At 39.4% G+C, this 17184-nt stretch overlaps 1 protein-coding gene across 1 annotated transcript in view; it reads left to right on the plus strand.

Moving 5' to 3' along the window:
- The window catches only part of pcsk2 (proprotein convertase subtilisin/kexin type 2), a 29506-nt gene extending 12628 nt beyond the window's left edge, over positions 1–16878 (plus strand). The window contains exons 6-12 of the mRNA XM_026189893.1: positions 3285–3361; positions 4303–4391; positions 4954–5129; positions 8189–8404; positions 9975–10075; positions 11409–11636; positions 15583–16878. Coding sequence (XP_026045678.1) covers positions 3285–3361; positions 4303–4391; positions 4954–5129; positions 8189–8404; positions 9975–10075; positions 11409–11636; positions 15583–16072 — 1377 coding nt within the window. The 3' untranslated portion in view covers positions 16073–16878. The remainder of the gene's footprint in view (positions 1–3284; positions 3362–4302; positions 4392–4953; positions 5130–8188; positions 8405–9974; positions 10076–11408; positions 11637–15582) is intronic.
- The last annotated feature ends 306 nt before the right edge of the window (positions 16879–17184 follow it).

A 17184-nucleotide genomic window follows, 5' to 3' on the forward strand; every position in this document is an offset into this window, starting at 1 on the left:
ACAGTTGCACAACCTTACTTTGCAGCTGTCAATTGAGTGAATGAGCTGTTAACTCGTGTGATCTAATTCTTACTATAGCTGACTCTAGAAAAAAAAAATACTTGCCTCACTACCACATGAGCATGGATGGATGACAAGTTTGCTTCATTGTTCACTTAAGTACCATAAGCTCATGTGACAGTGAACAGCTAGTGGTTGCTGGGGAAAGCTGACGAGGCTGAGGCTCGGCAGAATCCATTATTCCGACTGTTGCTGTGCACAGGACAGCAGAGAAAGCGTAGAGCCTGATTGATAGCAGAAGAAGAGCTTGAGAAGCACAGAAAGTCATTCATCGACAGGCTTGGTGTCATTTATTACTAGGGCTCAGGACTTTTCACTTCATTTAATAAAAGACAACAAGGACACACTTCTGCGTCTGACGTGGACTCAAAATCTATTAGGGAACGGCATGTTCTAGTTTCAAATGTTTCTGCTCTGAGTATTAACATTTAAAGACAAAACTTTAGATTTCTAACTTTGCTTTTGTTGAGCCATATGTTATATGTAATTTTTGTGTGGCATCATACCTACTTAGAGCACGAAAAGAGGAAACCAAATGTCACAAATACTTTAGGTAACTTTCACCTTTCTGTTTATTACCCCGTCTCTTTAAACAATTACATAGTTATGAAGTGATCTCCATCACGTAACCCTAGTGGCTCTAAGTATTTGTACTGTCCTCTAGTTGTCTGCTCCACATTGTGATAATTACAGTGTTTCTCCATTGGGTCACTAAGCTATTGTCGTTTTTCTTCTTCCATTGTTGCTGACTGAGTCATCTCCTCCAAATGCCAGCCTACACAGCTCACAATCTGCAGCATGGAAACAGCCTCCAAGAATGATCTGATGTATTTGGGTCTGTAGCTAATGAACAGTGCTGTGTTTTCTCCGTGACCACACAAAGCGGCATGTTATAGGGACTAAATACACAGCTCAAAACAGGATGCACTCCAAGTGACAAGAGTGACAAGTAAAGGAGAGACTTCACCTGCTGCAATAAGTCAATAGGTCATTTTGTATTAAAGTAAGAACAAGTGTAGTGTTTACCCGAGGATGTCTTACTGTGTGTGAATATCTTCCAGACATGGTTATTCTGATAATTCTGTTGACTGGGTTACTATCTGTCAGCGGATGTGTGTCTGTCTCCTGCATTTTCTTTCTCTTGCTTTTCTGTTGCTGTTTGCTCTGATCATATTACTTTTGGCCATGTGGAATTAAATGTTGGCAGTGATTTGGCCATTACTTTCTCAGTTTGAAATCCCCACTGTGACCACACATTACTTTAGTATTGCCGCAGATTAAATATTGGTAGTTAAGTGTTGCATGAAGGTGTTCAAATGAGTTTTAATGTATAAACCATACTGTAAGTTTATTAGGATAAGCTAGCTAAATCTAATACAGTCGAATACAATTCTGCACTACAATAAATCATGTCTTTATGAAGGTTAGACAATAATGTTCAATGCTGATGTAAGCTTTTCTATGCTGCTCTAAGGTATTGTGCAAAAGTCTCGAGCCGCCACTCATTTCTTTATATTTTGCTTCCAAAGAACCAGGCCAGACTTTTTAAAGTGATCTAGGCCAACAATTCTCCAGGCTTTCTAAAGGTCTTTCAGTGTTTTTCTTTGGACATTGACTGCTTCTTTACTGAGTCTTATCTTTTTAATTTCAGAGGAATTGTTTTTTTTTTGTTTATTTGTTTTAGCCACTTAGCACTGACCTATCAATCTTTCAAACATAAAAAGGCATATATCTTAAAGGATGAATCAGTATTGTCTAGATAACATTTGTTCTATGGTGACAACTTGGCAAAGAACCAATTTGTTCCAATTTTCTTAGCTGAATCTGTGAAAAATGTCAAAGATAACACAGTTTGACTTGCATGAAATATATTTTTTTCAGTAAGGTGAAAAAAAATAGCTATTAAATGAAAACCTAGGCAAGTCTTGGCATAGTGTGCAGTGTGTCCTTAAGAAGAATTGAAGAAACTGGACAAGCGGAGGACAAAAGAGGAAGTACTAGGCTTAAAAAACTACTACAGTTGAACAGTATTTGAAAGTCATGTACTCAAAAATAGGAAAACAAACAAAAGACCTGCCAGAAGACCTGAGAGATGCATCTGTCATTTCAGTTGATTCATCGACTTTTTTCTGAAGTCTTAACAGAAATGATCTCAATAAAAGTGTGGCTGTCAAGGACTGAGTCATTCTTCAGGTAGGGAAACAGGTTGAGGTATGCCAAATTACACAAGAACTGGCAGGTATGAACTGAATGATAAATCCATCTTTGATTCAAATATCAGTATGTATGAAAGAGTTCAGGTAAAACAGTGAGAGTTGAAGTCATCTGTGAAACATAGTGGTGGGTCTGGTATAGTTTAAGGTGGCATTTCAGGCACTGGTGTTGGAAATCTTTTCACAATTGTGGAAATTATGATCACGGAAAAGTATTTTGGTCCAACACACCATGCTGTAGCATGTCTGGAAATACTCTAATTGGCAATGACTGCATTGTTCAGCATGGCAATGAGGTCAAATATAAAAGCATGAAAAACACATAATGGACACTATCATTCATGGACTGGCCTCCCCAGAGCCTGGACCTCAGCATTGTAGCAGTGTGATCATCTTGACACGCAATGGAGGAAAACTCAACCAACACAAAAAGAAAAGCTTTGAATGCCCTTCAAGAAACTCAGAGAGTTATTTCTGAAGACAACTTTAAAGAATTCCCAGAAAACCTAAGAGAGTTCAAGCTGTGTAAATAAAGGTGGTCAGACCAAATAATGACTATTGTCTTATATATTCTGTTTTCATGTATGATTGCAAATGCTCCAAAAGACTACTTCACCTATTTTCCATTTTCCATGCAACATATAAAGGAATGTGCAAAGAAATTGTTTTTTTTGTTTTGTTTTGTTTTTTAACAAAAACAATATCAGACTAGATGTAGCCTGCCTTCACTGCTGCTTCATGCTGTAGTTTTGGCAAAAAAAAGTGAATGAAAACATTTCTAAAAATGCCTAAATCTTCCCTGAGCTGCAGGTTGGGTGGCTAGATTTACCTGATTAGCTTCCGCACTAGCAAGCTTAGAATTCAAAATCACCCCTGACCGGTGCATAAGGATGACAGAACAGACTGTGATAAGGTCAGCACTTGACTGTGAAATGCTCTGCCCTGTCGTCTCTCCTGCTGTTTTTCTGTCTCTATGTTGTTTTCGTAAATGCATCCATTCGGTCCTTTCAGAATGCCGATGCCAGCTATGACTTCAGCAGCAATGACCCGTTCCCATTTCCGCGCTACACAGATGACTGGTTTAACAGGTAAAGCTCGCCCAGACATTGCCTATTTCTATATACACATACTCAGTGTGTTTTTGTGTGCACGTGTGTGCTCTCCCTAGAGTCTGGCAGCTCTCTTCTATTGATTTTCTCTCCACATAGTTCCATTAAGACATAATGGTGTGGTATAAACAGAGCTGTTGTCCAACACAAGAGAATAGAAAACACAATGGCTATTTTTAGCTTCTCACTTGGAGGAGATAAGGTGGATAAAGGCGGACAACCACAAGTCTAGTCTCCTCTCAGGGACAAGTGTTCATGGTGGTGACCTTCTGTCTGATAACGTCTTATCTGCCTCCCAATCACACCAGGGGATCCACTACCACTACAACACATATGGAGCAAAGGAGCAAAGAGAACTATATTCTTTCTCTATCTCTCCTTCTGTACCTCCATCTGCTCAGCTATATCTACATATGTGCAAGTGTCTGTTACATAGAGAAGTGGGTATTTGGGTCTGGTACTGAAGCAGTTGCTGACTGCCGGGCAATACTTGCTGGTTAATCGGCTGGTTGTTATAAATAGCTGCCTGTCTGTAGCAAAGCATGCTGGGAAAGAAGGGTTGACTGCAGTGTCCCTGTGGGGAGTAACGGGATGGAGACATAGACACGCATCACATGACGAACACAAAACGCTGATATGTGCAGTCGTACTCAGACTCATATAAATGCTCTGAAAATGGATGGAAATGTTGCTTTTCCTCAGGCAGATCCATTCTGTTAATTATAATAGATTTATGGCTAAATCTACCCATGCTGTTATCAATATCCTCATTCTAGACACACACAAAGGCAACAATGACAAGGGGTACAATGAATGTGTGAATGCTTAGCTCAGACCTAAACCACAATATATCATTTTCAAATGTATGTAAATGAATGCAAATCATTTTAAGCGCTTTCTTTGCTTTCCGCTGTCACAAGTCACGGCACAAGATGTGCTGGAGAGGTTTCTGCGGCAGCCAACAACAACATCTGTGGTGTGGGAGTCGCCTATAACTCCAAGGTGGCAGGTGTGTGTTATAATAAGCTTGCAGTTTCAACAGAGGAATAACAATGAGGGGACAGCAATGTTAAACACGATGATGGTGATGTGGTGAAAGCTGGGAGGGTGATTCAGCAAGGGAGATACTAAATGCTTCACCTATAAAATATACTGTAGGGCATTATGGAAGAGTAGAGTTACATTGCTGAAACATGTTAAAATGGTATTTCTCTACTCACAGAAGTAGGAAGATTTAGATTCAACTGAAAAACAGGACAAGAGTCCAGTTTTTGTTTCATTTTGATTTTGATTTTGATTTTTTCGCTTTTTGAGTAACAAATTAGAAATAAGAAAATCAGTACTGACAGCTTGATTTATGTTCTGCTACAAAGCTAACATAAAGATTTGCTTTAAACATTGTTTAGGGTTTACATGCATGAATGCATCATACTTTTTGCACACTATGGATATGCAAAACCTATGCTTTCTTTAATTAGCAAGTAAATTAGTAACTTATACTTACTTTTTGGTATCAACTTGACGGCATCTGTTTGTACCACAAAACTGGAGTCAGACTTTTACTCTTTCAGGTATCAGAATGCTGGACCAGCCATTTATGACTGACATCATTGAGGCATCATCCATCAGTCACATGCCCCAGATTATTGACATCTACAGTGCTAGCTGGGGACCAACTGATGATGGCAAGACAGTGGATGGACCCAGAGAGCTCACATTGCAGGCTATGGCAGACGGCGTGAACAAGGTAAAGGCGCACCTTCACCTTGTGCTGTGAGCTTTAACCTGTGATGGAAATTTATCTTTAAATCTCTTGAATGAAATCTTCATTTTTTTAGTGCCGCCCCCTGTGAAGGTTTTACTCACCCTTGAAGTGGCACTAACAAGTACACAGGGTCTTTTATTACACCAGCTGTAGGGTTTTGAGAAATTGAGTAAAGTCACCTGTTCAAAACTGTAAATGGGTTGTGGTTACCATAAGATTTTCTTTTCATTTTGTTTTTAATTTAATGTTTCAATTAGTTTCTAGAGTATGATTTCATATTCTTTTTATTGTGTTTAGTTTTATTACATTTTCTTTTTTATTACTATTCTTCTAGAATGAGGTGATTTGTCAGGTGCTTATGTTTTACATGTTCATAAGAGACATTAGAATACAAATATATTTAATTACCTTTAATTGACTCACTATCATGTAGGTAGTCTAAAGACTCAATACACACCTTGTTCAACAAAATGCTGTATGATTTGTTTTTGTTTTATCTCAGATTTGTGAGTGCACTTATTTCTGTTTTTAAGTTTAATATTTATTTTATTTCCATTAATTAAAATGTTTAGCGTTTAGTTTTTAATCTAGTTTTAGTCAAAGTCAAAGCATTTGCATGTACGTAACAATTCCAATTACTCTCAAATATACTTTGTGTTTTGTGCCAGTTATCAAATGTAGGCAAATGTAGTTAAACAAGTGCAACTGTGGACAATCTATCGCTCAACTTTAATATGACAGCATTGTACTTATGAGCATTTTAGCAAAGCTTAAAGCATGTAGATTACAATGCAGACTCATAGAGGCCTCACACTCTTTGTCATGTTTTGCTTGAGTGATGCTCATGAGCCAAATTACTCTTTGCGGATGGTGAGGCACAAGTAACTACTATACTAACGCAAAGATGAAAAGGTGATGCCTTCAGGGTACCATGCGCTCTACAGTACACTGATGCTGAACTACAGCCAGTGTAGATCAGTGTAGATTTTTTCACTCATCCAAGTGACTTCTTCAGTCTCAGCTGACTGCAGATTTCTCCAACCCTTATGAACAGCACATTTGCATAGTGACTGAAACTAAGACCACTGACTAACAATGGGCCGTGTGGTCAGTTTCCTGATTATTAATATACAAACTGTCAACGACCATTGATCAGTGGCCATGAGTACCATTCACACAAAGTTGGGGAATGGCTGCAATCAAAGCATTGGAAGATGGTGAAAGATGAACCCTTCGGCCCCCTAAAGGGATGGTCTTCCCTCCTTGACTCAAACCAGCATTCCTCCCTGTCCAGGATGCCTTTCTCCAGTTAAACATAATCACCTTTCTGGGATTTCCTTACTGGATGACTGAGCATGCATGAACACACTCCATATTCACTTCCTAGAGACTTACTCTAACCTAACATCTACTACTAACCATTACTCTGACCTTGAAAATAAATAATTTTTCAATTTAGGGCCAGACAACATCAGCAGTGGCTGGACCAAACACACACACAAACACTCACACAGCTGTCATGCTAGTAGTGCCACTGCCAGTTGCTTGCCTGATTAATCATCACGTAGCCAGGTGTGGGTTGGTCTGAAATGACCCTGTCGTAGGCAGGGTAGGTGAGCGGGAGCAAAGCTCACTGTAATGTCTGATCATGTAAACACAACTAATCAAGCAGCCACTCTGCGATCTGCCACTTAGATTCTAATGATCACTTATGTAAGCTATTGTGTAGGCCGAACATGATGTGCATTGTGCACAAAGGGAAACATTTAAAATTAAGAAGCACATTATTTCATATTAACAGCTGAATAAGGCAGCATGGCTTTAATGGAATTAAATACACTGGGTGCTGTTCCAAATGAAAGCACTTTGTTTGGATAGTGCAGGAGACAGATTGCAGAAGGCCTAAAGCACATAGGTGTGCTCAACAACACTCAAACCTCTTTTTGCATTTCAAATAAAAAGAGATAAATAAGCATCATGAAAGGTAGGACATGGCACTCCTCCTCCACTTGATCCTTTGTTCTGTGGGGAAATGGTCGGCCTTTTGTAGAACAGGTGCAGCATTTGGTGAGGAGGATGCTCTCTGCGTGGAGCCACAGTCAGTTGTTTCATGTTTCAAGGCACTCTATCGGTAACAAAGATGTCATTTTACTGTGTTTAAATTTGCAGAATGAGGTGTAGAAAAAAAGACAAAAAAAATGCTGTCATTTTACCTTCCTCGACTGTAGCAATGCCAATTTACATGCTGTAATGGAAAAATAAGAGACAGGACAAAACAGGCTTGTGTGCCTGTGTGAGTTGCCAGTTCTGGTACACAATAGAAATTTCACTGAATTCTTTTGAGTGCTTTCTTTTTTCTTGTTGCTATCATTTGTGCAATCACAAAGTTTTTCATCAATAGCATTGTGTCTTTTTTAATATTACGACCTTCTGATGAGATCTGCCTGCTTTGCATGCTTACAGGCACAGAATATCACAATAAAATTTATTTAGCTCTAGAAATCAATTTATTTTAATACCAGTGGGCTGGACAGCGTGGGCCAGTGGAGTTTATGTGTTTTGCTTAAATGCTATCCTCTGTGTCGATCCTTTAATAATGTAAGATTGTTCATTGACTCCCTGCCAGTTTTCCCCAGATCCTTCTTTCTACTTCACGAAATAATAAAGAAGACAAATAATTAAACAAATTAAAAAAAAAACACCTGCCAAAAGACAGCAGAGTTTTGCCAGCTTTCAGTGGGCAGTGGGTGATTAAGCAGTTTCTTCTAAAGAGCATGCCCGAAGTGACTAAAAGAAATGATTCCAAATAGGAAACCACCACCTGTGACAAGGGAGGTCTGACTGGCCTGTTGTCAGTGAGTAATTGAGAAATATACACAGGAGTCCTGTTATTCAATCATTTAAAGTTCTAAGCGCATTGATATGCATCATAAACTCTCAGATTTCCAATTTTCATTTCACCCAAATGAATTCCAGCGAAAAAGACAAGAACTGTGACACACTTTCATTTCACTGGGATCATGATGATAATGTTGTTTTAGGGGCGCGGAGGGAAAGGCAGCATCTATGTCTGGGCCTCAGGAGATGGTGGTAGCTATGATGACTGTAACTGCGATGGTTATGCCTCAAGTATGTGGACAATCTCCATCAACTCTGCCATCAACGATGGGCGCACTGCTCTGTATGACGAGAGCTGCTCATCCACCCTGGCATCTACATTCAGTAATGGACGGAAGAGGAACCCAGAGGCTGGAGTGGTGAGTGTGCTTGTGTTTTATTTGATCTCAGTGTGCAACACAGTTCTGAAAGAAGAAACAACCTCAAATGTTTGCCGTAATGTCTATCAAATGTTTTGATAGTTCAGGGTCCCTGATCTTTTTCCATTCAAAGATGACTCAAGGCTTGTTTGTGATGTTAAATGCCTTTAAACGATGGCTCTTCTGATTCATAGATGGAACTGTAAATAGCTTTTCAATTCGCCCTGCAGTCAGAAGATACTATGAATGTAACTTATGAAGCTGTCAGTTTCTGATGGAAGGATTGCTCCTCATTGTGACGTACAGCCCAGCATTTAATTGCATAATGGATGTCTGTGTGTTTGTGTGAGTGTGTGTAAGTACAGCTGGCTCAAGCCTATCTGCACATTTACGTGAAGAACAAATACATGACATCTTGGGTTGTTTTAGGATAATCCCAGGATAATAATATATAATAATAATTGCTCTTCTGTCTTCGTATGCACATAAATTGATCAACATCCTATATAACATGCTTGTGAATGAAGCATGCAAAGGCAGCATAAGCGATTATGCAAATCACCTTTGGCTGTTGACAAAGTCATGGATCTTCCCAAGGGTTTCCCCTCTAATTAATGTCAGTCTGTTATCATTTCTAATTAAGCACAAATTAAAATTGAAATCACTGTTTATCCAGAGACATAAACATTTTCTCAATGTGTGTGCACAGCTATTCAGCCAAAGCACCCTGGTCATGCACATCTCTCTATGTCTTTTCATATTTGTGCAGAAACATAATAAAAAGGTTGTTTTGTATCTTGTGCACTCTCACTAACATAATTATAATATATGCAAAGACAATGAAAACACGTTAAATAAAGGATTTCATTGAAAATAGTATAAATACAACATGTCAAGTGCAAAAAATTGAATGCATGAATGTATATATTCTTTTAAAACTTTGTGCTTGTTTTTAATTTGATGCGAGCAATATGGTTCCAAATAGGACAACAGCATGTTTGCCCATGGCTTGCATCACGTGTCACTCTGTAAGTGGGAACCGAGGAGATCAGCCGTTGTAATTTTTCCCATTTTTGGCTTGACGTTTGCTTTTTAAATTTCGTAATGGCTCAGTAACAGGTCTGGAGTTGTGGCTTTCAGACGTCTTGCTAAGCACATGCACAACTGTGTCTATTTCAGACAAAATCACTGTTATTTCATACAATTTTTTTGTCCTTGTTCCCCGTGTCCACAACATTTATTTGTATTTCACAAAGTCCTTTAAAGAAATTCTGTACCGTATATGAAGAAATATTGGATTTTCTTTATGCATATTGAGTTATCTGATTTAATACAACAATTGTTATAACATATTACTGACTTACTATAATGAAATTTTGATTATAACGTTACATCTTTTTGCATATTTGCAACAATGGCAAAATCAACTACACAAAATAAAGATTAAAATTACTTTGATATATATAATTTTTTCACTTGTACTTGAAGAGTGCCTTCTAAAAACAAATTTAAACAATAAAAAATGTTGATTGATTCTACGTATAAAGTTGCCTTTTTGTGATTATTTTAGGCTACTACAGATCTGTATGGGAACTGCACACTGCGTCACTCGGGAACCTCAGCAGCAGCGCCAGAGGCAGCTGGTGTCTTTGCTCTGGCTCTTGAGGCTAAGTATGTACTCTACTGGTCCTTTCAAAGTGCTATAATAATTGCGATTATTGATTTAGACAGACTGTCTGTATAAAAACATAATTAGGTTTCCTTATTCAACTTCACTCTGCTGGAGAAAGTGATAATCACAAGGTATAATTTTAACCATTAGATCTGGACAATCTTCAGTTTGTTTTTAAGTACAACCTCGAGCTTTTGTGTATTTCTGAAGTAATGGCTTTAACGTCCTCTGTCTGTGTGCATCTAAACTCCTTGAGAGCACAAATAATCTCTCCACTTTTCACAGAGTTGCTTATTTATCACAACTGTGAAAAGGAAAAACTGCACTCACTCTAACGCCCACAGAGCACAGACTCAATGTATGTTTGTACCAACGGCACAAATAACCCTGGATCAATGCTCTTTATACCTTAGTGCAAGGCTAAAAGAAATTCAGTTCATTTTCTTTTAAGAGGTCTCAGTACTTTCCCATATATGTCAGATGATACCAAAAAAAACCGAACAAATAAAACAACACTTATTATCTTAGCTTGCTGAAAATATTTCTGTCTGGAGGCTAATCTTTGCAATCTATGGATTCCATTCTTGATGTGTCATACTAAATCTGTCAATCATGCCATTTACACTCCATTACAAGATAGAATTCACTTTATGAGTTTCATTAGTTCTAAAGAAAAGGATCCTTGTGGATCAGAAAGTAATTGAAAACATTTACACTTAAGCAAACCCACCCACACATTATTATGAAACCTGGAGAATTACAGCTTCTATAATCCTCGAGGGGAGACGTTTCCTTTTCTCAGATGCTTCATTTCTCACGTTAAAGGGTGACAAGATTCTCTTGCCTTTAACTAACACCAGATAGTGAAGTTGAGTAAAGAAATGGTGTTTGCTTTGCACACACAATAATGATGTTGCTGTTGGGAGGAGCGGATGCTCACCCTGTCCGGCAGCAAATAACCCACGAGCCTTTTTACTGCCCAAACACACTTGAATCGTGCAGCAGCAGGAGTCAGTGAGTCAGCCAGAACAAAGCTGTCACTACACACAGCCAATATAATGGAGGGAGACACAGACAAAAGCAACCTTCTGCCTCCAAGCATAGACTCTATGATGTTTTAGATAATTGAATTAATTTTAGCAAACCCACGAATCAGAAATGTTTACAAATGTAACATTTGTTTTCTTTTGCTTTTACTACTTGTAACTAAGCTTTCCGTGTTTTTCTAGTTAGCCCTACCACAGCTAACCTACAATGCTGTCTCTTCTCTGTCACTCTTTTTTTTCCCCCCTTGCCTTTGTCATATGTGCACTCATGACTGTCAATCCACAGCCCTAACCTGACATGGAGAGACATGCAGCACCTGTCAGTCCTAACTTCTAAGAGAAACCAGCTCCATGACGAAGTTCACCAGTGGCGAAGGAATGGCGTGGGACTCGAGTTCAATCACCTTTTCGGCTATGGCGTGCTGGATGCTGGTGGCATGGTGAAAATGGCAAAGGAATGGAAAACTGTGCCTGAGCGTTTTCATTGTGTAGCTGGATCCATTCAGGAAGTCCAGTGAGTCACATTTCTACTTATTCTGCATTTTCTTGTGCCCCAAATGCTGCATATTACATATGTACGCTGTATAGTCCACGATCTCAAACTGCTTTTTTACCCAAAAGTTTAAAAGTGAAACCCTGCTGAGTGCAAAAGACACACTCAAATAATTACTGGGTAATCCCAGTATGGCCCAATTCAATAAAACATTGCAAAGGGAGTGTCTACTTCATGATGCTGTAATGTTTGGATTGGGTCATCAGTCTCTGCTGGTCTTGAACCTCTAAAAGATCAACATTGAATACCCTGGTAGAGGAGGAATTACATTTCTAAATTTCATCTTAAATTAAACATCTAAAGTGGTCATATAGATTTGAGCATTTTGTCTAGTGTTGTCTTGTTTTGATTGATAGTGACAGTTTTGCTAATTTTACTTCCCTGGGATGTTTGACCTTCATCGCGAAGAATAACGTATGTGCTCAGTTTACCAGATGACTAATTTATCTGTTAAAGTGCACATCATGAAGTCTGCACTTACCAGAAGGATTTTGTGTCAATACAACTACAGATAGGGGACAAAATAAAGGAAAAGCCTGCAATCGCCTACGGAGAAAGGTGATATGGTGGTTCTCTAAAGCCGTGAGGGTGAGGGGTAGGGGAACTGCTGGCATGGTTTGGGTCCAGATGTGTCATATGTGCGAAGCTTTCCTACAAATCAATACAAAGTTGCTATGGATGATAATTATATTTATCCTATGATGGAACACCTCTGTTCTGCTGGGAGTGGTCTCTTCCAGGATGTCAATACTCCAAACCATAGGATACAAGCAGTCACTGAATGTTTGAGTATGGCAATAATATGAAGTACACAGTGAACTATATCACAACCTAAGCGAGATTTTAACCTGATGTCTAAGGTAACGTTCTACTCCACCACCATTAAAACAACTGCTTTGGTCCTTGTCTCCAGGAGATTCCACGAGACCTTTAAAATTTTGTTGGTTTTCCTTTAATTTGCTAATGTTACCATTACTATTGTTGTTTCCCAGTGTGCACTCACAAGAAATCTATGTCTACAAAATGTCTGGGGAGCATCTTTAGCAACAGAATTACTAAAGCACAGAAGGGAATATGTAACATGCTTAAAACTGCATGCCTGTTACAAGTAACCTTTATGAGTCATATGTCTGAGTGCGTAATCAAGTTGTGGCTACATCAGGAGTTGGCGGGAAGGAGGCAATATAGTTTTTTGGATGGGATTCCTTTAAAATGACTATATCATTCTAAGCATGATGCATTTCTCACATGAAATAATGTTAACTACATCAGTTCGAGCTCTGGCAGCTTCAGTCTCTGCCCTCATATTTCACAGATGCAGCTGTAGTTAATGCGTCCTCCCTCTCGTCTTATCCTCACTACATTAGTACATTACCTTTCCCTGTATTTTGTCCATCTACAGCCTTGCTTTCACTTCACTGTGCTTCCAATCTCCATCTCTGTCTTAATTCCTTCCTCTGATTCCCCTGTCCCCACCACTGCACCAGTCACAAGGGTTCTGGTATCCATTCATCTGTCATATCGTAAGGCTTTGAGCTTAAGTGTGCGATGCCTGGTGGTTTCCTCCATCCCTCTTATTTGCTCTAATTAGAGCAACACAAGTAGGCTTGGAGTTCCCTGGAAATGCCATCAATCCTGGCGGAGGTGTACATTTGTGTAGATGTGTGTGACCTAAAGTAATGCTTTAACATGTATTGTGAAAGTGTCAGTGTGTGGGTGAAGATAAAAAGCTGAGTGAATGCAGTCCGTCTTTGTATTTTCTTCCACCATCAACACCCACAGTACCTTATTTCGGTCTCTAATCAGAGCTTCACAGACGATTCAGTCACGACAACATGGTGTGAAAATGTTCCTTTGTGTGCTTGTGTGTGTCTGTGTGTCCCTCCCCTGAGTTCAGTGACAGATAAAAAAAAAGAGCATGGTACAGCTTTTATGGCATCCCTGGAGAGACCACATGCAAATGGTGGAAAGAACCTGCTCTCTTATACAGAGTGCTGGTGACTTTACACTGCCATTATTATCTGGATATTTAAGCTTCCAGTGCAAAAAACAAAACAAAACCCCCAAACAAAAAATAACCTATTTTTTACACAGAGATGAAAAAGGTTTTCATATCTCAGGGAAAAATGAGTAGCGGGTGATGTTCATAGGTAAGAAGCTCCAAAAGAAACCTCTCTCTTCTTTTGAATGGTGTATTGAAAGCTATACTGGCTGTGCCATATTTTTCATCAGTTCACTGTTTCCAAAGCAGCACTGCAGGGTTTTTGCTGCCTCTATTGTGGTAGAGCTATAATTACAACAAGCCCACCTCTGATGATATTGTATCAGCGGAGAAAAGCAATAAACACTAACATCGCCATTCTAGCAAACACACTCTCAGCACTGATCTGATAGCTGCTCGGGCTCGCTGCAGCTTACTTTGCTGGAGGAGAACTTCTCATTATCAGTGGAGCTGGCACACAGTGCCACGCTGTGTGGCAGGTTTGTTTTTAATCTCCACTGGTCCTGCCCTTCAGAGGCATCTCTGTCCCTGCTCCACGGCCGACTGCTGTAATTATTCTTGCATGTTAACTGATAGGCACAATGCAGCTGCTGCATACAAGATCCCCTTTTTAGGTTCATATGCACACGCTGTAATAAAAAAATAAATCACGAGTTAACTCCCCAAGAATAATGCTTTTAAAAATGAAGATGCCAAGAAAAGCTGTTGTAGTACATCCAGACATTAACTACATGTTTTTAAAGAAGTGTTTCTTCTTTACAGTATGGGCTTTTTACATATAACACTTCTAATGTTGATGGAGAAAAAACAAAGCTCTTATATTTGGCTATGTCAAATTTCTTATCACAGGGTGTAACTTGTTGTGCAGTACTGCGCTACGAGCTGTTCTGTTTTTCTGGGAATAGCAATTTACTTAATCAGCTCACCACTGCACTCACCTCGCTGTGCTCTGCATAGCGCCCTATTAATCATTTTTCAAACTGAATGCTGTTCCATGCGTCTCTCTCTCTCAGTTTCTGTGTTTCTTCTCTGCTTCCCTCTCTTCACCCCCTAAACCAGGCCCATTTCCCACTGCTGTGATGTGGCCTTAGCCTCTAATAATGTTATTAAGCCTCTTCACAGCCTTTGGCCACCACCCCTACCCTGCTGTGTTCCCACTCTTTCTTCCCATCACCCAGGGAATTATAAAAGTATGTCTTACCAACCAAAAAGCGACAACACTTGAGAAACCAGCTATCATAGCAAACAGCAAATCTCATGATGAGCCTAGAAATCAGTAGAAATTTTGATCATATGCAATAATAGACGTCTATTAGAATAAAAGCACTGTGTGAGACTTGTAGTAAAAAGGTGCTATGCAACTACCAGTCAATTTAGCAAATAGGGAACACCTGTGAAATTACTGAGTAAGAAGAAATTATGACATCTGTGCTCTAAATTTTGGAAAACAAGCTTTAGACTCATTGCAAACTGGTTACTTCTAGAATATCATGTATGTGGTCTTTTAGTGTTGACCAAAGAGCATATTATTCTCACTGCAACAAAAAAAGTACAGAGTAAATTAATCAGACATGACAGTCATGAATGCTTTTGTGCAATGAGGGAACAAGAAAAAAAGGCGCTTCCTTTTTTTGCCAGGGTTGGCTGGTTCTATTGAAAAAATAGGTCAGGTGCTGTATTTACTGGAACATTAAAATAAGAGCAGGTAAAAGGTAACGGTTCTTTCACCTGTTCTCTCACGATTACATTCAGGGATTCCCAGTGCCATTGTCCAGGGCCATATAATACTTACTACACATACTACATGGTCTTGTTTCATCATTGTCTTTCATAGCTGTTATGTTACTTTGCTATGTTTCTCTAACATGTAGTTTTCATTTCTCCAATCTGATTCTTCTTCCCCAGTAAAATCCAGTCTGGTAACAAGCTGGTGCTGGCCATAACCACTGAAGCCTGTCAGGGAAAGGACAACTTTGTCCGCTACCTGGAGCATGTTCAGACTGTAGTCACTGTCAACGCCAGCCGCCGTGGTGACCTCAACATCAACATGACCTCACCAATGGGCACAAAATCCATACTGTTGAGCCGAAGGCCCCGTGATGATGACTCCAAGGTGGGCTTTGACAAGTGGCCCTTCATGACCACGCATACCTGGGGAGAGGACCCCCGTGGGACCTGGGTCCTTGAGGTGGGCTTTCAGGGTGACGAGCCACAGCGAGGGGTCCTGAAGGAGTGGACTCTCATGCTGCACGGAACACAAAGTGCCCCTTATATAGACCAGATAGTACGTGATTATCAGTCCAAACTGGCCATGTCCAAAAAGGAGGAGCTGGAGGAGGAGCTGGATGAGGCTGTAGAGAGAAGTCTGAAGAGTTTGCTCAGTAAAAACAACTAGAATCCCATCTGCATGTTGCCAGCTCACCTATCACCTATCTTCCTTCTGCAGTCTCGCTCTGTCCTTCTCTAAAATTTCACTGCATCTCTTAAGTTCTCCTAAGTCCCTTGTTATCCTCCCTTTGGTCTACCTCCGTTCCTCTCCTGTCTCTGATTTTTGTTATCAGATGTTAAAATTAGCCCCTTCGATGAATGTTTCTTGTAATCCAGTCATGATAAAAGTGTAACCTTCAATAATCTATTCTATAGAGAGAAAACAAACTATATCACTTGGGTTTTTACACTCTACAGAACTGTACATAAAGCAAACACAAGCCACTCTTTCATGCTCTTGCTTTAACTGCCCTACACCTCTCTTCTGCCAAATGTTGTACAGTTTGTGACTGTAAATGATTTTCTGTGCCATTCTACTTAAAGTTTAATATCTTGCAAACAGAGCAGTGCTATTTCTTTCTGTTTATATTTTTGTGACATGCACTGTTTATATAAACATGGAAAGAATGTGTAATTCATTTTGCAGCCTGTAGTCATCAGTTCATATTTCATAATCTTTGATGGACTATAATAAATCTATTCAGCTGTTTATTAAAGCACTTGAGTGATTTGAAATACAGTGAATGCATGTAGAAAACCAGCCATTCTCGGTTACATGATGCTGCCTGTGCTCCACTAAAACTGGAGCACAGGCAGGATCACCGTGGGATAGCAGTCACCCTACTGTAAAACACATCAACAAGTGAAATCGTCTAATCTTTCCCAGGCTTCTTTCATTCTGTATTGTGCTGTTCAATAAACAGAATAACCCCTCTAAAAGGCTCCTTGCCTAGGTACTATAGACACTTCCTTTATTTATAGAAGCAAAATGTAGCACCAATAAATCACTGTCATATAAATTATTTACAGCCTATTGACTGTAAATATTTAAAACAAAGAGGCTTCACTCAGTAAATAAAGTGTTTTCTGGACATATGTTTTAGGATGTAAATAAGGATCGTCTAAAGAGAGCTAAAACACTTACTTTCCTACAAAACAAACTCTTTCAGGATGAAAAACGAGCAGCAGCAAAGAGCAGAAAGTTAGCAATTGTCTGAACTAGCTACCCAGATGCAACCC

This window comes from Astatotilapia calliptera, chromosome 13 (genome assembly GCF_900246225.1).
Source record: "Astatotilapia calliptera chromosome 13, fAstCal1.2, whole genome shotgun sequence".
Classification (NCBI taxonomy): domain Eukaryota; kingdom Metazoa; phylum Chordata; class Actinopteri; order Cichliformes; family Cichlidae; genus Astatotilapia; species Astatotilapia calliptera.